This window comes from Hypanus sabinus, chromosome 17, assembly GCF_030144855.1.
Source record: "Hypanus sabinus isolate sHypSab1 chromosome 17, sHypSab1.hap1, whole genome shotgun sequence".
NCBI lineage: Eukaryota > Metazoa > Chordata > Chondrichthyes > Myliobatiformes > Dasyatidae > Hypanus > Hypanus sabinus.
In genome coordinates, this window is record NC_082722.1 from 13,920,470 (window position 1) to 13,944,127 (window position 23,658).

Below are 23,658 nucleotides of genomic sequence, written 5' to 3' on the forward strand. Positions count from 1 at the left end.
TCAAAAAAAAGTAATACCAAATGCATTATATTTGAATCATACTTGCAATCTCATTACCGTATATTCATGTAAATTTAATTAAATTGTAATATTGAAATGTGATAATTTTATTATATACAAAAAAAAGAATCTAAGCCCACTACCAAGATCGAAGTTGTTTGGGAAAGAAAGAAAGAAAGAAAAAAATCCTTATCATATACCGAAAAATATTATTAGCCAACATCTGTACTTTAAGAGCAAATCAAAGGTTTTGTATAGTTCAAAAATGATCCCCACAATGTTTGAAAGTCTTGACTAGATTCAGAAATTGAACAATGGATCTTCTCTAAATTGAAGCATGACGTAACATCATGTAACCATTGAGTGTGAGTAGGCAGAACAACTTCCTTCCATTTAAGCAAGTGCGCCCTTCTAGTTAAAAGAGAAATAAAAGCCTAAAGTAACCATTGAGCGTGAGTAGGCAGAACAACATCCTTCCGTTTAAGCAAGAGCGCCCTTCTAGTTATAAGAGAAATAAAAGCCTAAATGTGCAAGACAGATGTCTCCAAAATAATATCTTTTCTTCCAGCAATACCGAATAAGGCAGTCAAAGGGTTAGGCTTAAAATTTACTTTGAAAAATACAGAGAAAGTTTGGAATACTTCCTTCCAGTATTTTTCAAGACTTGGGCATGTCCAAAACATATGAATTAGTGAAGCTTCTCCATCGTTACATCTATCACAATGGGGAGATATATCCGAATAAAAGTGAGATAGCTTATCCTTGGTCATGGACCACTTTAAATTGTAGGAGGGAGTGGCAGGCATATAATGATGAAGTGTTAACCAATTTAAAAATTTCATTCCAAATTTCATCAGAACAATTGAAGTCTGTAAATCTCGTTCCCAAAGATTTTGTTAAAGGAGCATTTCTCATTCCCAGCAACATGCCATAAATATTGGATATTCAGTCATTATGAAAAGGTTTCAAATTAGAAATTACACCTAATAAGTTCTTATCGGAACTTTTAGGAAATATAAAATTTAGGCACAGCAGCAGCGGCCTTTCAGTCCTGGTTTTACTTTAATTTTTTGATTTAATTTCAAGGCAGAATTTTTGATTAGGGCACATGGATAACTGAGTGACTACCTACAATACAGAGCTCGTCCAAGAACAAACCTTCATGAAGATCTGCTGGTTAAATTACGCGACCTCGGCTTGCTGAGGGAGTTGGGCCTACAGTCCTTGGAGTCTCCTGATGCTGGTGGCCGCAGTTGAGGATGTCATAAGCGGTGTGCAAGGAAGCGGAAGTGAGGCAAAGAGCAGGGGTCCATGCCAGGCAAAAAGCAAACCCTAGCTGGCTGGCTCTCCTGTCCATTCTGCTGTCCAATGTCCACTCCCTGGACAGTAAATTGGACTACATCTGACTCCAATGAAACACTTGGCAGAAGTATAGAGTCTGCTGCGCATTTGTTTTCACGGAAACATGGCTCACCGACGGAATCCCAGATGGTGCCATTCAGCTGGACCTTGTTTCGAGTGGACAGAAATGCAGCTCTTTCTGGTAAGACTCGGTGGTGGCTTGTGTGTTTACATCAATACAGAATGGTGCAAGAACTCTGTGCTGGTTTCCAGATCTCTGTGCTCATCGCTAGTGGAGTTTGTGACTGTTAGATGTAGACTATTTTATTTACCACAGGAATTCACCACTGTCCTTATGATCGGTGTCTACATTCCCCCCAGCCCTAATGCTAAGGAGGCACTCTGTGAACTGTATGGGGCTATTAGCAAACTGCAGAACGCACAACCCCGATGGACTGTTTATTGTCGCCGGAGATTTTAACCACGCGAACCTCAAGTCAGTGCTCTCCAAATTCCATCAGTATGTGGACTTTGCAACGGGGTGGAGAATGCATTGGACCTTGTTTACACAAACATCCCCAACTTGTACCGAGCAGAGCCCTGCCCCCACTTCGGTTACTCAGACTACATCTCTGTTATGCTATTCCCAGCATACAGACCGCTCGTCAGGTGCTCTAGACCAGTTAAGAAACAGGTGAAAACCTGGCCAGCAGGAGCCATCTCTGCTCTTCAAGACTGCTTTGAGCACACTGACTGGCACATGTTCAGGGAGGCTGCAACTCTACCAACTTAGAGGAGTACACGGCATCAGTGACCAGCTACATCAGCAAGTGTATCAATGACATCACTGTGTCCAAGACCATCACTACATGAGCTAACCAGAAGCCATGGATGACAGCGGAGGTGCGTGCACTGCTGAGGACCCATGACTCCGCCTTCAGAGCAGACGACAAGACAGCCCTAACAACAGTGAGGGCCAAACTGTCCTGGGCCATCAGAGAGGCAAAGTGTGCACACACCCAGCAAATCCACAGCCACTTCCAGGACAGTGGTGACACAGTGCATGTGGAAGGGCACTCAGGACATCAACTACAGGACAACATCACCTGCCTGTGCTGGTGATGCCTCTCTCCCAGATGCTTTGAACAACTTCGATGCTTGTTTCGAGGCAGAAAGTTAACCCCTCCTCCAAATGACCAGGTGCTGTGTCTCACCGTAGCCCAAGTGAGGAGAACTCTGTGCAGGGTCAACCCATGGAAGGCTGCCTGACCAGACAATATTCGTGGCAGAGTGCTTAGAGGATGTGCAGACCAGCTAAACATAGAAACATAGAAAATAGGTGCAGGAGTAGGCCATTCAGCTCTTCGAGCCTGCACCACCATTCAGTATGATCATGGCTGATCATCCAACTCAGAACCCCTGTACCTGCTTTCTCTCCATACCCCCTGATCCCTTTAGCCACAAGGGCCATATCTAACTCCCTCTTAAATATAGCCAATGAACTGGCCTCAACTGTTTCCTCTGGCAGAGAATTCCACAGATTCACCACTCTCTGTGTGAAGAAGTTTTTCCTCATCTCGGTCCTAAAAGGCTTCCCCTTTATCCTTAAACTGTGACTGCTCATTCTGGACTTCCCCAACATTGGAAACAATCTTCCTGCATCTAGCCTGTCCAATCCCTTTAGAATTTTATACGTTTCAATAAGATCCCCCCTCAATCTTCTAAATTCCAGTGAGTATAAGCCTAGTTGATCCAGTCTTTCTTCATATGAAAGTCCTACCATCCCAGGAATCAATCTGGTGAACCTTCTCTGTACTCCCTCTATGGCAAGAATGTCTTTCCTCAGATTAGGGGACCAAAACTGCACACAATATTCTAGGTGTGGTCTCACCAAGGCCTTGTACAACTGCAGTAGAACCTCCCTGCTCCTGTACTCAAATCCTTTTGCTATGAATGCCAACATACCATTTGCCTTTTTCACTGCCTGCTGTACCTGCATGCCCACCTTCAATGACTGGTGTACAGTGACACCCAGGTCTCATTGCATCTCCCCTTTTCCTAATTGGCCACCGTTCAGATAATAATCTGTTTTCCTGTTTTTGCAACCAAAGTGGATAACCTCACATTTATCCACATTAAATTGCATCTGCCATGAATTTGCCCACTCACTAACCTATCCAAGTCACCCTGCATCCTCTTAGCATCCTCCTAGCATCCTCCTCACACCTAACACCGCCGCCCAGCTTTGTGTCATCCGCAAACTTGGAGATGCTGCATTTAATTCCCTCATCTAAATCATTAATATATATTGTAAACAACTGGGGTCCCAGCACTGAGCCTTGCAGTACCCCACTAGTCACTGCCTGCCATTCTGAAAAGGTCCCGTTTACTCCCACTCTTTGCTTCCTGTCTGCCAACCAATTCTCTATCCACATCAATACCATACCCCCAATACTGTGTGCCTTAAGTTTGCACACTAATCTCCTGTGTGGGACCTTGTCAAAAGCCTTTTGAAAATCTAAATATACTACATCCACTGGCTCTCCCCTATCCACTCCACTAGTTACATCAATCAAAAAATTCTATAAGATTCGTCAGACATGATTTTCCTTTCACAAATCCATGCTGACTTTGTCTGATGATTTCACCTCTTTCCAAATGTGCTGTTATCACATCTTTGATAACCGAATCTAGCATTTTCCCCACCACCGATGTCAGACTAACTGGTCTATAATTCCCTAGTTTCTCTCTCCCTCCTTTTTTAAAAAGTGAGGTTACATTAACCACCCTCCAATCCTCAGGAACTAATCCAGAATCTAAGGAGTTTTGAAAAATTATCACTAATGCATCCACTATTTTTTGGGCTACTTCCTTAAGCATTCTGGGATGCAGACCATCTGGCCCTGGGGATTTATCTGCCTTTAATCCCTTCAATTTATCTGACACCACTTCCCTACTAACATGTATTTCCCTCAGTTCCTCCATCTCACTAGACCCTCGGTCCCTTACTATTTCCGGAAGATTATTTGTGTCCTCCTTAGTGAAGACAGAACCAAAGTAGTTATTCAATTGGTCTGCCATGTCTTTGTTCCCTATGATCAATTCACCTGTTTCTGACTGTAAAGGACCTACATTTGTCTTGACCTATCTTTTTCTTTTCACGTATCCATAAAAGCTTTTAAAGTCAGTTTTTATGTTCCCTGCCAGCTTTCTCTCATAATCTTTTTTCACTTTCCTAATTATGCCCTTTGTCCTCCTCTGCTGATCTCTGAATTTCTCCCAGTCCTCAGGTGTGCCGCTTTTTGCTAATTTATATGTTTCTTCTTTGGACTTGATACTAACCCTAATTTCCCTTGCCAGCCATGGAAATTAGCTTCCCTGGTTTATTCTTTTGCCAAACTGGGATGAACAATTGTAGTTCATCCATGCGATCTTTAAATGCTTGCCATTGCATATCCACCGTCAACCCTTTAAGTATCATTTGCCGGTCTATCTTAGCTAATTCACCTCTCATACCTCCAAAGTTACCCTTCTTTAAGTTCAGAACCTTTGTTTCTGAATTAACTATGTCACTCTCCATCTTAATGAAGAATTCCACCATATTATGGTCACTCTTACCCAAGAGAGACGAGATTGCTAACTAACCCTTCCTCATTGCTCAATACCCCATCCAGAATGGCCTGCTCTCTAGTTGGTTCCTCGACATGTTGGTTCAGAAAACCATCCGGCATACAATGAGAAATCCTCTTCCTCAGCACTCTTACCAATTTGGTTCACCCAATCTATATGTAGATTGAAGTCACCCATTATAACTACTGTTCCTTTATTGCATGCATTTCTAATTTCCTGTTTAATGCCATCCTCAACCTCACTACTACTGTTAGGTGGCCTGTACACAACTCCCACCAGCGTTTTCTGCCACTTAGTGTTATGCAGCTCTACCCATATCGATTCCACATCCTCCAGGCCAATGTCCTTCCTTTATTGCATTAATCTCCTCTCAAACCAGCAATGCTACCCCACCTCCTTTTCTTTCCTGTCTATCCCTCCTGAATATTGAATATCCCTGGATGTTGAGCTCCCATCCTTGGTCACCCTGGAGCCATGTCTGTGATCCCAACTATATCATATTCATTAATAACTATATGCACATTCAATTCATCCACCTTGTTACGAATGCTCAAGGCATTGACACACAAAGCCTTCAGGCTTGTTTTTACAACACTCTTAGCCCTTATACAATTATGTTGAAAAGTGGCTTTTTTTGCTTTTTGCCCTGGATTTGCCTGCCTGCCACTTTTACTCTTCACTTTACTACTTTTTGCTTCTACCCTCATTTTACACCCCTCTGTCTCTCTGCACTTGTTCCCATCCCCCTGCCACATTAGTTTAAAGCCTCCTGAACAGCAGTAGCAAACGCTCTCCCTAGGACATTGGTTTCAGTCCAGCCCAGGTGCAGACCGTACTGTTTATACCGATCCCACCTCCCCCAGAGCTGGTTCTAATGCCCCAGAAATTTGAATCCCTCCCTCTTGCACCATTTCTCAAGCCACGTATTCAACTGAAATATCCTCCTATTTCTACTCTGACTAGCACTTGGCACTGGTAGTAATCCAGAGATTATTACCTTTGTGGTCCACTTTTTAGTTATCTCCTAACTCCCTAAACTCACCTTGTAGGACCTCATCCCATTTTTTACCTATATCATTGGTACCTATGTGCACCACGACCACTGGCTGTTCACCCTCCCATTCCAGAATGTCCTGCAGCCGCTCAGAAACATCCTTGACCCTTGCACCAGGGAGGCAGCATACCATCCTGGAGTTTTGTTTGCTGCCGCAGAAACACTTATCTATTCCCCTTACAATTGAATCTCCTATCACTATAGCTCTCCCACTCCTTTTCCTTCCCTTCTGTGCTGCAGAGCCACCCATGGTGCAATGAACTCAGCTGCTGCTGCCTTCCCTTGATGAGATATCTCCCCCAACAGTATCCAAAACAGTATATCTGTTTAGGAGGGAGATGACCTCAGGGGACTCCTGCACTACCTGCACTACCTGCCTACTGCTATGCTGTCTAGTGGCCATCCCTTCCCTTTCTGCCTGTGTAGCCTTTACCTGCGGTGTGGCCAACTCACTGAACGTGCTATTCACGACTTTCTCAGCATCACAGATGCTCCAGTATGAATCCAGTCGGAGCTCCAGACGCTCAATGCGGTCTGCCAGAAGCTGCAGTTGGACACACTTCCTGCACACATAGTCGTCAGGGTCACTGGAAGTATCCCTGATTTCCCACATGCTGCAGGATGAACAAACCACAGGGCTGATCTCAGCTGCCATGACCTACCCAATACTTGCCTCAACTTTTGAAACTTTCTCCTTTGAAAGGAACTTACCCGGCCTTACCTCACTTGGTGAAGCTCGTCCTCCGCCTCTTCTCATCGAAGCCTTTGGAGTCAAAGCCTCAAATCTCCACTCCTTCATTGGCCCACTCACTCACTGGCCGCTTTCCAGATTTTCTCACTGACATCTTCAATATCTCCCTGGGCAGATGTTCTCACTGACATCTTCAATACCTCCCTGAACAGCTCTGTCATTCTAACGTGCTTCAAGGCTGCCACCATTGTCCCTGTGCTGAAGAAGTCTTCAGTGTCCTGCCTCAATGACTACCATCCCGTTCCACTCACATTCATCATCAGGAAGTGTTTCGAGAGGCTCGTCATGAGGTACATCAAGACCCTGCTGCCCCCGTCACTGAACCCCCTGCAGTTTGCGTACCGTCCCAATCGTTCAACAGACAACGCCATTTTCATCACCCTCCACCTGGACAAAAAACATCCGAATGCTCTTCACAGACTTCAGTTCAGCATTCATCGCAATCATCCCTCAGAAATTGATTGGAAAGCTGAGACTATTGGGCCTGAACACCTCCATCTGCAACTGGATACCAGACTTCCTGACTGGGAGACCTCAATCAGTCTGGATCAGAAGCAGCATCTCCAACGGACTGGTGCAGAGCCAACAACCTGTCTCTTAATTTGAACAAAACAAAAGAGACGGTTGTTGACTTCAGGAGGGCATGGAGCGACCACTCTCCACTGAACATCGATGGCTTCTTGGTAGAGATCGTTAAGAGCACCAAATTTCTTGGTGTTCACCTGGCGGAGAATCTCAACTGGTCCTTCAACATCAGCTCCATAGCAAAGAAAGCCCAGCAGCGTCTCTACTTTCTGCAAAGGCTGAGGAAGGTCCATCTCCCACCCCCCATCCTCATCACATTCTACAGAGGTTGTATTGAGAGCAGCTGCATCACTGCCTAATTCGGAAATTGCACCATCTCAAATCAAAAAACCTTGCAGCGAATAGTGAGGTCAGCTGAGAAGATCATCAGGGTCTCTCTTCCTGCCATTACAGACATCTACACTACACGCTGCATCCGCAAAGCAAACAGCATTATAAAGGATCCCTCATTAAAACTATTCTCCTTCCTGCCATCTGGGAAAAGACACGGAAGCATTCGGGCTCTCATGACCAGACTATGCAACAGTTTCTTCCCCAAACCATCAGATACCTCGATACCCAGTGTCTGGACTGACACCAACTCACTGCCCTATTGTCTTGTTTATTATTTATTGTAATGCCTGCACTTTATGCAGTCCTGGGTAGGTCTGTAGTCTAGTGTAGTTTTTTCTGTGTTGTTTTTACGTAGTTCAGTGTAGTTTTTGTATTGTTTCACGTAGCACCATGGTCCTGAAAAACTTAGTCTTGTTTTTACTGTGTACCATACCAGCAGTTATGGTTGAAATGACAATAGAAAGTGACTTGACTTGACTTGATATATATAATTGAGATTGCAGGAAGTCTCTAATTTGTAGATATAGAAAAAAATGGGTTTTTGGTTAGCTATATTTAGCTGACAATTGCTCAAACGAAAGGAGACTTCCTCCAAGAAACAGATCCTGGAAGCATTTAATACCCAATCTATCTCATTCTTTAAAAACTAGATTGATCATGGAAGGTTTAAAAAAAAATTAGAAAAAATGGGACTTGAAAGAGAAAATCTCAATAAACCGAAGTATTTTCTAAATTGTACCCAAATCCTCAAAGTATGTTTAACTACCAAATTGTCAGTTTACTTAAAAAAAGAAGTGAGGATCCAAGAAGAGAAATGATAGAAAAATTATTAACAGAGTTAACTTCTAAAGAAATCCATACCGGACAGTCCTCAGGGTTAATATAATATAACCAAAACGTAAGATTTCATACATTGACTGCCCAGTAATAAAACCTAAAATTCGGTAAAGCTAAACTTCCATTATTTTTAGCTTTTTGAAGATGAACTTTATTTTGTCGAGAATGTTTGTTTTTCCATATATAAGAAGATAGAATAGAATCAAGAGAATCAAAAAAGGATTTAGGAATAAAAACAGGTAAGGCCTGAAAAAAGTATATGAATTTAGGTAAGATATTCATTTGAATAGAATTATTCCGGCCAATCAATGATAACGAGAGAGGTGATCAGTTTGATAGTGCCCTTTTTACATAATTCAGTAGGGTAAGAAAATTTTCTTTAAGTAGGTTTTTGTAATTCTTAGTAATTGTTACACCCAAATAGCTAAATTGATTTCTTACAATTTTAAAAGGAAGGTTAGTATTAACTGCAACCAAATTATTCAAAGGAAAAAGTTCACTCTTATATAAATTTAGTTTATATCCTGAAAACTGGCTGAAACAGGAGAGTAAAGGAAGCACAGGAGATAATGAAGTCTTGACATTAGAAATAAAAAGCAATAGGTCATCAGCATAGAGCAAAACTTAGTGGGTAGTACCTCTCCCTAAAATACCAGTGATAGCACTAGGTTCTCGAAAAGCAATGGCTAAGGGTTTTAAGGCCAGATCAAAGAGCAGAGGGCTGATTGGACAGCCTTGTCTGGTTGCACGCTGAAGTTTAAATGGTTTGGAATTCTGAAAATTAGTAAGAACCTGAGCAGAGGGAGATAAATAAAGTAATATAATCCATTGAATGAAATTGGGCCCAAAATTATTTTTTTCTCAGGTTTTAAATAATTCCATTCAACCCGATCGAAAGCCTTCTCAGCGTCTTAAGGATATTACACAACCGATATCTCCTTAGAAGGAGAATAGATAACATTTAACAATTGACAAATATTAAAGTGGGAATATTGATTTTTAATAAATCCGGTCTGATCATCAGAAATGATAGATGGTAAAATATTTTTAATCCTATGAGCCAGAACTTCGGAGAGGATTTTAGTATCAATATTAAGTAAGGAGAGCATGAAGAGCATTCAGTTTTTTAAAGTTTCTTTTTAAGGATAAGCGAAATAGAAGCTTCATAAAAAGATTGTGGCAACCTACCCAACTTAAAGGAATCCGAAAGACTGAACATTAATGAGGTCAGATACCAAACCAGATACCTCAGACCTTTCCTGAGTCACAACACAAGGTTCAGTACCCTGTGAATCCACAGGTACTTCCAACAACCTGAACACAGGCAAACGGGACATCTGCCTCTACTGGGTTTTCAATACCAGTCCCAGTTTCAAATTCCAAGTTCCCCTGATCCTCCCAGCTACTCTCTGGGCAACTCCCATCTGGAGTAAACTCAACCTTGTGGATTAAAACAACCTCGTCTGCTAACCCAGCAGACTCCCTCAAGGTAGCGGCATCCTTTTTATCTCAGAATGCCCTTACATCATTGGGAACACACTTAAATTCTTCAACTGCAAACAGCTCTTTCAAGTTATGTAAATCATCAGTGTCCAACACTGGACCTTCCAGCTGCCACATCTATTTCTCATCTTTGCTCTGTGCCTTCACAAATTCCTTCCTGGATAATGGTAAATCCGTCTCGTCCCCCTTTATCTCCTCAGCTTCACTGTCCTCAACCCCTTCTGATACAGGGTCGGTAAAAACGTCTCAGCTAAATCAACATCTGCCTCAGCTACATCAGAGTTTGTCTCAACAGCTGCGCAAGCGGGATAAACTTCAGAATCTGTGGGCGGGTCCTCACTACTTACAGGCTTACTCGTGAGCTGAACTATTGGGAACACATCCCACCCTGCCAGGTCATTCCCGAGTAAGACATCCACATCACGTATCAGGAGTGCAGACTGCACACCGATCGTGACTGGCCTGGATACCAACTCACACTTCAAAACTATTTTATGCAACGGTACTGCCTCGGTCCCTTTACCAACCCCTTGTATCACCACGTCACCAGTCTCGGTCTCAGCACTAAAGTCCAACACACTGCTTAGGATTAAGGACTGAAAAGCCCTAGTGTCTCTCCAGATTCTCACTGGCACTGGGATTGACCCCTCCTTCACAGATACCAACCCGGTCAGAAGAAATTTCTCCCATCCCTCCTGAACACTGTTTGGCTTCTTCTCCTTTAGCGACATTTCAGCCGGCTTAATGCAGGCAGTTGGGGTTGGCGCCTTTCCCTTTCCTGTCTCTTTCTTTGGATCCAGACACTTACATGCTATGTGGCCAGCTTTCCCAGAATTATTACGCATAAAACTAGGAAACTTCCATCCAGTCTGCTTTTCCCCCTCCTTACCCTTTCCCCTAGTCCCCGGCTTACTCTCTGACTTAGCCGGTGGGGTTTCTCTACCATCCCTACTACCCCTCTGGTAGCTCTTACTTGGAGGAAATTTTACCTTGTGGGTTAAGGCATACTTGTCTGCTAACTTAGCAGTCGCAGACAGAGTTTTTGCCTCCTTCTCGTCCAAGTACGTCTGCATACCCTCAGGGACGCAGCTTTTAAACTGCTCAATCAGCATTAACTGTTTTAATTTGTCCAAATCCTCACTGGCCTCTTTTGAGGCACACCAACACTCAAAGTACATGTGCATTTCACGGGCAAACTCTAAATGTGTGCGGTCCCACGGTTTTCTCAAATTCCGGAACCTTTGCTGGTATGCCTCTGGAACCAACTCGTAAATCTTCAGTATAGCCCCCTTTACTTCATCATAATTCTTTGCCTCATCTGCAGACAACGCGAAATAGGCTTGCTGAGCCTTCCCCTTAAGAACACTCTGTAACAGAACAGCCCACTTATCCTTCGGCCAGTTCTGATTCATAGCTACTTTCTCAAAATGCAGAAAATACCTATCGACATCCATCTCCTCAAATGGGGGTACCAACTTAATTTCCTGACTAACCTTAAACCCTCTGACTGGATCCATCACCTGTTCCCCCTCCTGCAATGCCTTTATCTTTGCCATCTCAAACTGCCTCTCTTTTCCCCTTTCTTCTCTCTGTCTCTTTACTTTCCCTCTCTGTCTTTTGGCTTCCAGCTGTTCATTCAGAACTCATGTTCCCTTTTCTTCTCCTCAGCCTCGAGCCTCAACTTTTCCATCTGAACCTGCGTCTCGACCTCGCTAGGTTTACTCTCAGGAAACATCTCCAGCTCCCCTTTGGGAAATACCCACTTAAATACATAATAGTCGACTATAGCTCTCTGCATCTCCAACCTCCTCATTGACTGTTTCACCTTCGAAAGTTTCAACCGTCTCGCAATAGCTCCTTCAGAAATTCTTCAATCTCTATTTCTGCTTTTTATCTATTATTCTTCACACACCCGAATCAGATAGGGGAATTTACCCCAACCAATTCAACAGCCCCCCAATTTGATATTTAAATCCTGGACGAGCCCCAATTTGCCACGTACCCCATGACCGGGTTACCAAACCAGCAGAAATGGAATAATACATTGGAGTCTGGTATTACTGTAACTAAAAGTGTTTATTAGTAAACTGAGTAAAACAGTACTATAAAAACAAATATATAAAACAGGTTAGCAATGATATATACAGAAGTGTAGAAATAGGAATCAAAACCAAGCTCTATCGAAGTCTAGGGGTAAATGAATAGTCTTATGATGGTGCAGAGTTCAGTTCAGTTTAGCTTAAGTCGAGGTAGTTGCTGTTGTACCGTTGGGGGGGGGGGAGAGAGAGAGAGCAAGAGGTGATGCAATTGCAAGCAAACCTTCCGTTGTCTTCTTGTCCTGTTGTGATCACTGACTATGACCCCTCTGTACCAGGCCAGACCATTCTTCAGTGGTGAGACTGTCACCCAGGCGAGGGTGGACACACACACGTCCCCACCAGTCTGCCTTCACACACTGTGAGCCTCTGATCGATTCCCCCGAATCGATCTTCCAAACCCCCACCTTCATGTGGGTGCACAATGCTCTTTCAGTGTCCTTTGGTGTGTCTTGTGTCTCAGCAGACTTGCTTTTTTATCTCCCCTGCCAGGGTACCAGCCATCCATCAACTGTCCATGTCCATCACCTGGTGTACCACCTTGCTGTCTCAGCAGGAATCCACACAAGCAGGCAAAGTGTCCTTGGAGTAAAGTAAACAATTATCGAAGAAGCCATAATACTAAATTCTCCCCCTCTCCCCCTCTCCCCCTCTCCCCCTCTCCCCCTCTCCCCCTCTCCCCCTCTCCCCCTCTCCCCCTCCCCCTCCCCTCCCTCTCTCTTTCTCTCTCTCTTTCCCTCTCCCTCTCTCCCTCTCTCCCCCTCTCCCCCTCTCCCCCTCTCCCCCTCTCCCCCTCTCCCCCTCTCCCCCTCTCCCCCTCTCCCCCTCTCCCCCTCTCCCCCTCTCCCCCTCTCCCCCTCTCCCCCTCTCCCCCTCTCCCCCTCTCCCCCTCTCCCCCTCTCCCCCTCTCCCTCTCTCCCTCTCTCCCCCTCCCCCCTCCCCCCCTCCCCCTCCCCCCTCCCCCCCTCCCCCTCCCCCTCCCCCCTCCCCCCTCCCCCCTCCCCCCTCCCCCCTCTCCCCCTCTCCCCCTCTCCCCCCCTCCCCTCCCCCCTCCTCTCTCTCCCTCTCCCCCTCTCCCCCTCTCCCCCTCTCCCCCTCTACCCCCTCCCCCTCCCCTCCCTCTCTCTTTCTCTCTCTTTCCCTCTCCCTCTCTCCCTCTCTCCCCCTCTCCCCCTCTCCCCCTCTCCCCCTCTCCCCCTCTCCCCCTCTCCCCCTCTCCCCCTCTCCCCCTCTCCCCCTCTCCCTCTCTCCCTCTCTCCCTCTCTCCCCCTCCCCCCCTCCCCCCTCCCCCCTCTCCCCCTCTCCCCCTCTCCCCTCCCCCCTCTCTCTCTCTCCCCCTCTCCCCCTCTCCCCCTCTCCCCCTCTCCTCCTCTCCCCCTCCCCCTCCCCTCTCTCTCCCCCCTCCCCCTCCCCCTCCCCTCCCCTCCCCCTCCCCCCTCTCTCTCCCCCCTCTCTCTCCCCCCTCTCTCTCCCCCCTCTCTCTCCCCCCTCTCTCTCCCCCCTCTCTCTCCCCTCTCTCTCTCTCCCCTCTCTCTCTCTCCCCTCTCCCCTCTTCCCCCCCCCCCGTTAGCAGCATCGTTCACGGGGGGGGGGGTCAACTCTGGACCTCATCTCAGCCTGGCTTGTTCATCACACATCACAGCAGAGATAAAGGAACTTGGGAGTCCTTCTGCAAGATACCCTGAAGGTTAATCTCCAGGTTGAATTGGTTGTGAAGAAGGCGAATGCATTGTTGGCATTCTTTTCTAGAGGTAATAAATATAAGACCAGGGATTTGATGTTGAGGCTCTATAAGACACTCGTGAGACCACACTGGGAGTATTGTGCACAGGTTTGGACTCCTCATTTTAGAAAAGATGTACTGACACTAGAGAGGGTTCAGAGAAGATTCACCAGAATGATTCTAGAAATGAAAAGGTTATCGTATGGGGTTTCCGGTGACATCATCGTCAAGAATGGCAGCTTAAGTCACTAGCTCCTCTGGAAAAACGTGTATTAAGCCCTGTTAACCCATCAAATATATTTTTGGAAAAATATTTGAATTGAAAAGAGGGGCAAGAATGGGGGAAAAAGAATGAAAATAAGAAAAGCGACACTGCGGAGCCTGCGGCTGAGAGGAGTGCAGCGAACGGCTCTTCTACCCGACCGCGTGCTAGCGAGATGGACGTTGGGCCTCGCTCAGGCAAAGCAGCGAATATCTTCAAAATCCTGAAAGAAATAATGGAGGTCCAGAAAGATATAAAGCAGCAGCTCAGTGATATTAAGTCAAAGCTCGCCAGTGTCAATCAAAAAATAGCGGTGGCAGAGACTCGAATTGAGAAGGTGGAAGATCACGTTCAAAATGTGGAATGGATACTGAATAAGACAATAAAAATATTAAATTACCAAGAAGGTAAACTGCTTGACCTGGATCACGACGGTAAAATATCAGAATCTACAACGTTCCCGAAGGAGTGGAGGGCTCGTCCATGACAGAGTTTGTTGGAAAGTTACTACGGGACACATTGGATCGTCCCCCAGCTATGGAGCTGGAAGTCGAAAGAGCCCACCACGCGTTAGTCCTGAAACCTACCCAGGATAGAAAGCCGCGCTCAATAATAATTAAATTCCTTTGGTACAGCACCAAGGCGGAGATTCTACCAAGGGCCTGGGGTAAGAAGAGATGTTTTTCGACGATAAATATTTCGACCAAGATTACCCTCCTCCCCGCGGTCCTCCAGAAACGCAAAGAATACTCCGAAGTAAAGCGAGTACTAAAGCTAAATAAGATTAGATTTCAAACTCCGTACCCTGTTAAACTTTGAGTGTTTTTTGACAATGGGATGCGGTTATACCAGACGGTGGAAGAGGCAACTACAGACGTGAAGGCCAGAGGGTTGCCTGTCAGCATAACCAAAACGAAGGAAAGCCTGGCTGAGGAATTATTCCACTCCGCTTGGGAAATAGTGTGAGAAACGAGAAGGCAGGAGACGGGAGGAGGCCGAGAGAAATATATCAGGAAGAGACCAGAAGCTTCCCAAATACAGTCCTCACCCCCTTCAGAAGAGCCATAAGGTTTGGCTAACTTTAAAAATGTTGAGAAGCAAAAGCACACGGTGATACACCTATCTCGAGAAATACTTATTATAATGTGGATTTTATATTACTTAGTTGTTATTTATTCGCTCACTGATTCCTTTTTCCCCACCAAAATGAGAATATATATATGGGTGCATATATGTGTATGTATGCAATGTGTGTATGTGTGTATATATATCTATACACACACACACACAAACCCCATTTCCAGAAAAGTTGAGATTGTTACGTATCCTGTAACTGGATAACTTACCAGCAAAGATAGAGAAGTCTATTTTCAAACTATTTTCAAACGTTTTTATTTATAAAGGGGCACAAAAGTAAGGTTAATACAAACATTCAGATAATGCACGTCGTCAATACTCAATCTAAAGCGCGGGTATAGTAATAAGCATCCTTAAGAAATAATCTCGGCTGTTGTCTAGGGGATAATATATTGTCCGTTGGAGATATAAAAGTCCCTCAGAAGTCTGCAGGCTCCAGCCTTTTGGGGAATCGCTGGGCTTCACGTGTTTTAGAGAGATTGGTGAGGAAAGGAAAAAACTTGCCTGGGTCTTTATGAAGCAACTCCGTTGAATCAGGGGAGCGTTGGTTCCCCATTGTTAGTTCGAAGTCCTTTTCGGTGTTATCAGCCACCCGCTCCCCAGGCAAAGGAGAGGCGGAACACACGTGGCTTTGTATGGCTTCCCGCTAGCATGGGAGCGCTGAGCGATGGTGTCCTTCTTGTGCGTCGCTGTGGTACCGCCTCTTGCAGACCCCTTTTATCTTGACTTGCAGAGTTGTAGATGTCCATCAAAGTAGGGTGATGCAATCCCCACCCCCACATTGCCTGAGGGTGTCCATATCCATGGTAGCTGTCACGTAGCAGGGACATGCACTTTACCCAGGTGTCTCTAAGAACAATGGCCAAACCGTTGCATTGTCTCTCATTTCCTGGGTCCGAGACCCGAGTTAATAGTGATCTTGCGATTCTCCAGAAGGAGGGGGCTGCTCCCGCCCCTTCGGCCCCTCAGAGCTGTGGTACATTCATAACAAGATATTTTCCAAAATGCAATAAAAACAAAAATCTGTGATATGTTAATTCATGTGAACCTTTATTTAACTGACAAAAGTACAAAGAAAAGGTTTTCAATAGTTCTACTGACCAACTTAATTGTATTTTGTAAATATACACAGACTTAGAATTTGATGGCTGCAACACACTCGACAAAAGTTGGGACAGAGTTAAAATAAGATTGAAAAGTGCACAGAATATTCAAGTAACACCGGTTTGGAAGACTCCACATTAAGCAGGCTAATTGGTAGCAAGTGAGGTATCATGACTGGGTATAAAAGTAGCGTCCATCAAAGGCTCAGTCTTTGCAAGCAAGGATGGGTCGTGGCTCACCTCTTTGTGCCAAAATTTGTGAGAGAATTGTTAGTCAGTTCAAAAGGAACATTTCCCAGCGCAAGATTTCAGAGAATCTAGGTCTTTCAACATCTACAGTACATAATATTGTGAAACGATTCAGAGAATTCAGAGACATCTCAGTGCATAAAGGGCAAGGTCAGAAACCACTGTTGAATGCCTGTGATCTTCGAGCCCTCAGGTGGCACTGCCTAAGAAACCGTCATGCTACTGTGACAATTATAGCCACCTGGGCTCGGGAGTACTTCGTAAAACCATTGTCACTTAACACAGTCCGTCGATGCATCCAGAAATGCAACTTGAAACTGTATTATGCAAGGAGGAAGCCATACATCAACTCTATGCAGAAACGCCAGCGAGTTCCCTGGGCCAGAGCTCATCTCAGATGGACTGAAAGACTGTGGAACCATGTGCTGTGGTCAGATGAGTCCACATTTCAGCTAGTTTTCGGAAAAAATGGGTGTTGAGTTCTCCATGCCAAAGATGAAAACGACCATCCTGTTTGTTATCAGCGAAAGGTGCAAAAACCAGCATCTATGATGGTATGGGGGTGCATCAGTGCCCACAGCATGGGTGAGTTGCATGTATGTGAAGGTACCATTGACTCTGAGGCTTATATTAGGATTTTAGAGAGACATATGTTGCCATCAAGGCAACGTCTCAATGCCAGACCACATTTTGCACGGGCTACAACAGCGTGGCTTTGTAGACACAGAGTGTGTGTGCTTGACTGGCCTGCTGCCAGTCCAGATCGATCTCCTATTGAAAATGTATGGCGCATCATGAAGAGGAGAATCAGACAACAGAGACCACGGACTGTTGAGCAGCTGAAGTCTTATATCAAGCAAGAATGGACAAAATTTCCAATTGCTTATCTACTACAATTAGTATCCTCAGTTCTAAAACAATTAAAAAGTGTTATTGAAAGGAAAGGTGATGTAACACAATGGTACACATGCCTCTGTCCCAACTTTTGTTGAGTGTGTTGCAGCCATCAATTTCTAAATTTGTGTATATTTACAAAATACAATTAAGTTGGTCAGTAAAACTATTGAAAATCTTTTCTTTGTACTTTTGTCAGTTAAATAAAGGTTCACGTGAATTAACATATCACAGATTTTTGTTTTTATTGCATTTTGGAAAATATCCCAACTTTTCTGGAAATGGCGTTTGTGTGTGTGTGTGTGTGTGTATGTATATATTTCTGTGTATTGGATTTGTTGTACTGTATTTGTACTGTAATGGATTGTGTACTGCATTGGGGGGGGGCCTCAACTCACAAGTAGGAGGGGTTATCCCCTACAGCTAGACATTTCCTCTAGCTCAATGTGGGGTCATCTACTAGAGGCCTCAGCCTTGGAATCACACGTTCATTGCCATTTTTGTTATTATCAGCGTTTCTTGGTTCTTGTTTGTTCAGGGAGTAGATCGATTAAATTTTATTCTAATTTTAATGACACATTGACAGATAAATACAGATGGCTAAGGACAAGGTAAAATTCATTTCTTTTAATGTCAATGGGCTATTAAAACATTAGTGAATTTTATCCAAAATGAAAAAAGAACAAGCCCATGTAGTATATTTACAGGAAACTCATTTAAGTGATAATGAGCCTAAAAAACTAAAGAGAATGGGCTTCACTAATCTGTTTTTCTCCTCATATAAATCAGGACATAGGAGAGGAGTTGCTATTCTTATCTCAAGTAAGCTAAATTTTGAAAAAGTATTCAAAATGGGAGATAAAGAGGGCAGATATATTCTGGTAAGGGGGAATATAGATGGCAATTCAGTTACTCTATTGAATATATACGCACCCCCAGGAAGTGATATTGGTTTCTTTCAGAAAATTGCTGATATTATGGTAACGGAAACAGAAGGTCTCCTGATATGTGGGGGAGACTTAAATTTACAATTACAACCAAAGTTAGACTCTTCCAATAGAAAAACTTATGAAACAAAATCCTTACATAAGAAATTTAATACACTTTTTGAGGATGTTGGTTTAATTGATATATGGGGTGATCTTTTCCCTGACAGAAGGGATTACACTCATTATTCTGCTCCCCATTCTGTATATACAAGAATAGACTATTTCATAACAGTTGGAAAAGACAAAGACAAAATAAACACCTGTGGAATTGAGACAATAGATGTAAGTGACCATGCACCTATATATTTATCTGTTGATTTTGACCTACAACCAAAGAATACTATTTGGAAACTAAATTCAAGTCTATTCAATGGTCCGTACTTTAATGAACAAATTAAAAAAGAAATTGGTCTCTACTTAGAATTTAATGAATTCACCTCCCATTTTATGGGATACTCTGAAGGTGGTCTTAAGAGGGAAAATTATAGCGATATCTTCATATAAGAAAAAAAGGAATAAAACATTAGAGGAATTACAAAATAGGCTGAAGGAACTAGAGAAAAAACACAAATTGAATTTGACACAGGATACATTAGGGGAAATTAAAAGAATTAAGAATTAAATAATTTGGCTATGCAAGAAATCAGGAAAAATTTAATGTTTCTGAATTGGAGACATTATGAAAGTGGATCAAAATCTATGAAAATATAGGCGTGGAAACTGAAACAAAATAGCAGAAAATACAATTCATAGAATTAGGGACCCAAGAACGAAAATGATAAAAAAAATAAGCTAAGTGAATTTCAAGAAGCTTTTGAAGTGTTTTACAAAACTCTATATTCCAAAGTTCCAGGGGGAAGCATAACCCAAAATGACACTTTCTTGAATTCTCTAGAGTTACCCACTTTAAGCAAAGAACAAAATAGGACGATGACTGCTGACATAACTGAAGTTGAATTAAAAGCTGCAATTAGTAGGCTTAAATTAAGCAAGTCACCAGGATCAGTTGGGTATACAGCAGAGTGGTACAAAGAATTTAAAAATGAGTTAATTCCTGTTTTACTCTCCACACTGAACTGGGCTCTTAAAAAAGGCACAAATGCCACCCAGTTGGAAGGAAGCGATAATCTCAGCTATACCGAAAGAAGGCAAGAATAAAATGGAATGCGGGTCATTTAGACCAATATCCGTTCTTAATGTAGATTATAGGTTATTTACCTCCGTCACGATTAGAGGAGTTTCTACCCATACTGATACATAACAATCAGGCAGGTTTTATACGACAACGCCAGACACAAGTCAATATACGAAGGACAGTTCACATTATGGATCATATACAAAAGAATAATATCGAAGCAATAGTGATAAGCGTGGATGCTGAAAAAGCATTTGATTTAGTTAATTGGAATTTTCTTTACAGAGTTTTACAGAGATTTGGTTTCCAAGACAATTATTAAAACTATACAGACACTATATGACAATCCTACTGCTAGGATTAAAATCAATGGATACTTATCAAATAGTCTTACCCTAGAAAGGGGCACGAGACAGGGTTGTGCATGGTCACCATTACTCTTCACATTATATCTGGAACCATTACCTCAGTACAGCAGACAAAATGAAGATATCAGGGTAATTACTATTAAAGGGGCAGAGCATAAATTGGCTTGTTTTTTTTAAATTTTTTTATTAGTTTTTCAAAACATTTTACAAATTAAAAACCCCAAATCCCAATGAGGAACATTAAAACAGTGCAAAATTAAGCATACAATGACAATATGCTACAAAGGAAGAGAATTTAGCAAAAAAAAAGCACCTGAATTAAAGACAAGTAAGCTTAGTGTCCTCCCCAAACCCCACAACACAAGAAAAAACAACAGCAACTCCAGACCAACCACAAAATATAGAGAGTATAAGTCAGGACAGCCAAACTCCCAGACTGTGAATACACTCAGCAACAGAGGGTAATAATGCCTTCTACCAGAAAAAAAAGGAGCTGAAAGCAAGGGACCGAAAAGAAAAAAAACCCTAGTCAAGAGGAAGGTTATGAAAGTACGCGATAAAAGGTCCCCAGACCTTATGGAACTTTAGATCCGAATTGAGAACTGAATAATGAATTTTTTCGAGGTCCAAGCAGGCCACGATGTCGTTAAGCCATTGAGCATGAGTGGGCGGGGCAACGTCTCTCCATCTGAGAAGGATCAAGTGTCTAGCCAGGAGAGAGGCAAAGGATAATATTCGGCATTTGGTCGGACCCAGACATAAATCTGTCTCGCCCCAAAAACCAAACAGAGCAATTAAGGGGTTTGGTTCTAGGTGCTGATTCAGAATACACGATAATGTAGTGAAGACATCTTTCCAGAATTTCTCCAAGCTAGGACAGAACCAGTACATATGGATGAGAGAGGCCACGCCCCTCTTGCATTTATCGCAGAGCGGACTAACGCTAGGGTAGAATCGAGATAGTTTAGATTTAGACAAATGGGCTCTATGAACAATCTTAAACTGTAAAAGGCAGTGGCGAGCACAAAGAGAGGTTGAGTTAACCGATTTGAGAACTGAATCCCAGCTCTCCTCAGATAAGGAGATATTTAAATCCTGCTCCCAGGCCATTTTGATTTTATCCATGGGGGCCCGTCGTAAGGCTGCTAGTTTATCTCGGATGATTGATATTAAGCCTTTACCTAGTGGATTCATGGAAAGAAATAGGTCCATAGCATTTTTCACAGGTATTTCAGGAAAGTTAGGAATTAAAGGAGCAATAAAGTGTCGGATTTGGAGATATCTGAAGAAATGAGCATTGGGCAGATTGAACTTAACAGGGAGCTGCTGAAAAGGAGCAAAGCGATTATCAATGAAAAGATCTTCAAAATGTCTAATGCCCTTCCTATACCAAACCTGGAATGCTGAATCGTACGTAGTAGGTAAAAAAAGGTGATTATGAGCAATATGGCTGGAAACGGAAAACCCCTGGAAACCATAGCATTTCCTGATCTGAGCCCATATACGCAAAGTGTGTCTAACAAGAGGATTAGCTATTCATCTGGGCAGACTACTAGGGAGTGCAGAGCCAAGAAGTGCAGAGGTAGATAATTCTTTAGTGGAGCTCAGCTCCATCGCCACCCAGTTAGGGCACTTGGGTTAGCCATGGAAGAAAGACCAGAAGGTAGCACAACGTATATTAGCTGCCCAATAATATAAACGAAAGTTAGGTAAAGCCATGCCACCCTCTTTTTTAGATTTTTGGAGATGGATTTTATTAACTCTAGCGCGCTTATTCTGCCACAGATATGACAAAATAATAGAGTCTAAGGAATCAAAAAAAGATTTAGGAATAAAAATTGGGATAGATTGAAATAGGTATAAAAAATTTGGGGAGAACATACATTTTAACAACATTAATATGACTTACCAAAGACATAGATAGAGGTGACCATTGTACCAGACTCTGTTTTATAGCATATGAAAGATTGGCAAGGTTTTCACGAAAGAGATCTTTGAACTTGCTTGTGACTGTAATTCCAAGATAAGTAAATTGATTATGGACTACTTTAAAAGGGAGATCATGAAATGTTAGTTCTTGTGCTTCTTTATTAATTGGGAGAAGTTAAATTGGCTTGTTATGCGGTTGACATTTTGATCTATCTAGGGCGGGGGTCGGCAACCTGCGGCTCCCGAGCCATTTGTGGCTCTTTCACCTCTGTGCTGCGGCTCCCTGTGGCTTTGGGAAATAATTGGTCAGTATTTAATTAAAATGTATTTTATGTTAGTTTGTTAGCTTTTGAAATGTAATTATGGTGATCTTGTACAACCTAAGTGTAGCGACACATTTCCTGCCACATCATAAAACGGCTCACAATTAGCCAGCATTCCGGCTAAGGGAGATAGCCTACGGGGGTTTGTGAGTACGCGTCTTTTGCAGCATCTGCGTCCATGGGGGCTGGGTTGAGGGAAGCTGAAAAGCAAGGCTGTTTAGTTCGAATAAAGCTATCTTTGACTGCAGTTTACTGACACCGCTACAACGTGTTTTTATCGCTGGCTGTCCAGACGGAAGGTGCTGAAACGCTTTGTCGCGTGTCTGGAAGAAGTGAAAACTTTCCTGGGCAGCAAAGGGCTCACCTTTCCTGAGCTGGAACAGCCAGAGTGGCTGGAAAAGCTACACTTCATGGTAGACATGACAGCGCACCTGAACACGCTGAACACAGCTCTTCAGGGGAAAGGACGTACAGCCCTGCACATGTTGGAGGATGTTTTGGCATTCGAGCGCAAGTTGACAGTGCTTGCCAGAGATTTACAGAAAGGCACTTTGTCTCACTTCCCCAATTTGAGAGAGTTCAAACAAGGTCACGACATGATAATTTCGGAGTATTTACATTCTGCAATCATCGCAATGCAAACATCGTTTGGGAAACGCTTCTGTGAGTTCAGAGAGGAAAAAAACACATTATCCTTCCCGGTCACTCCCTTAAGCATCGATCCTTCCCTACTGAATACGACTGCATTGGCAGGTGTGAGTCAACCTGATCTTGAGATGGAACTGGCCGACATAGCCGACAAAGACATATGGGTGTCCAAGTTTAGACGCTTGACAGCAGACCTTGAAGATGTTGCCCGTCAGAAGGCCGTTCTTGCTCAGAAACACAAATGGAGTGATATTGAAAACCTCACAGATGACAGCTTGCGATCCTGTGTAAAGATGAAGGTGACATCATACAGCCCTGATGTGCAGACGCTGTGCGCTGAGGTCCAGGAGCAGAAATCCCATTAACCAAGTATGATAAATATTTTAATTGCCTATTATTTTACTCATATTCATATTTTTTCATTGTTCAGTGAAATAGTCCTTTCATTTTTCAGGATGACAGCTGGCTGACGTTATTTTTGGTTTGCTGCTGGCGGAAAATTTAAGTTCGGCGTTTTTCATAAATACAAGAAGGACTCAAATAGACATTGAATATTTTACTTAAAAGTAACTTTCAACCCAACGTCTTTTTTTCGGAGTTCAAAATGTTTTTGTTGCATGCAGAAATGTAATTTCGTTTTCTCTGCAGGAGTTCATCAATTTCATAAATGCAACACATTATAGTTTGTTTATACATAGCATAAAGGCAAAAAAAACGTTGTATGCAGTGTTATTTCATTTTAAATGTCAAACGGGTTTTGCGGCTCCC

At 43.3% G+C, this 23,658-nt stretch overlaps 2 protein-coding genes across 4 annotated transcripts in view; one reads left to right on the plus strand and one right to left on the minus strand.

Annotated features, from left to right (window-relative positions):
• The window catches only part of bbs2 (Bardet-Biedl syndrome 2), a 168,084-nt gene that overhangs the window by 70,184 nt on the left and 74,242 nt on the right, over window positions 1-23,658 (plus strand). The gene's annotated exons all lie outside the window — the stretch shown is intronic.
• LOC132406696 (uncharacterized) lies at window positions 3,678-12,766 on the minus strand. The gene is made up of 2 exons (XM_059992554.1): window positions 7,602-12,766; window positions 3,678-7,563 (listed from the first exon to the last, which is right to left on the minus strand). The coding sequence occupies exon 1, from the start codon at window positions 11,588-11,590 to the stop codon at window positions 10,223-10,225; it is 1,368 nt and encodes a 455-aa protein (XP_059848537.1). The 5' UTR covers window positions 11,591-12,766; the 3' UTR covers window positions 3,678-7,563; window positions 7,602-10,222.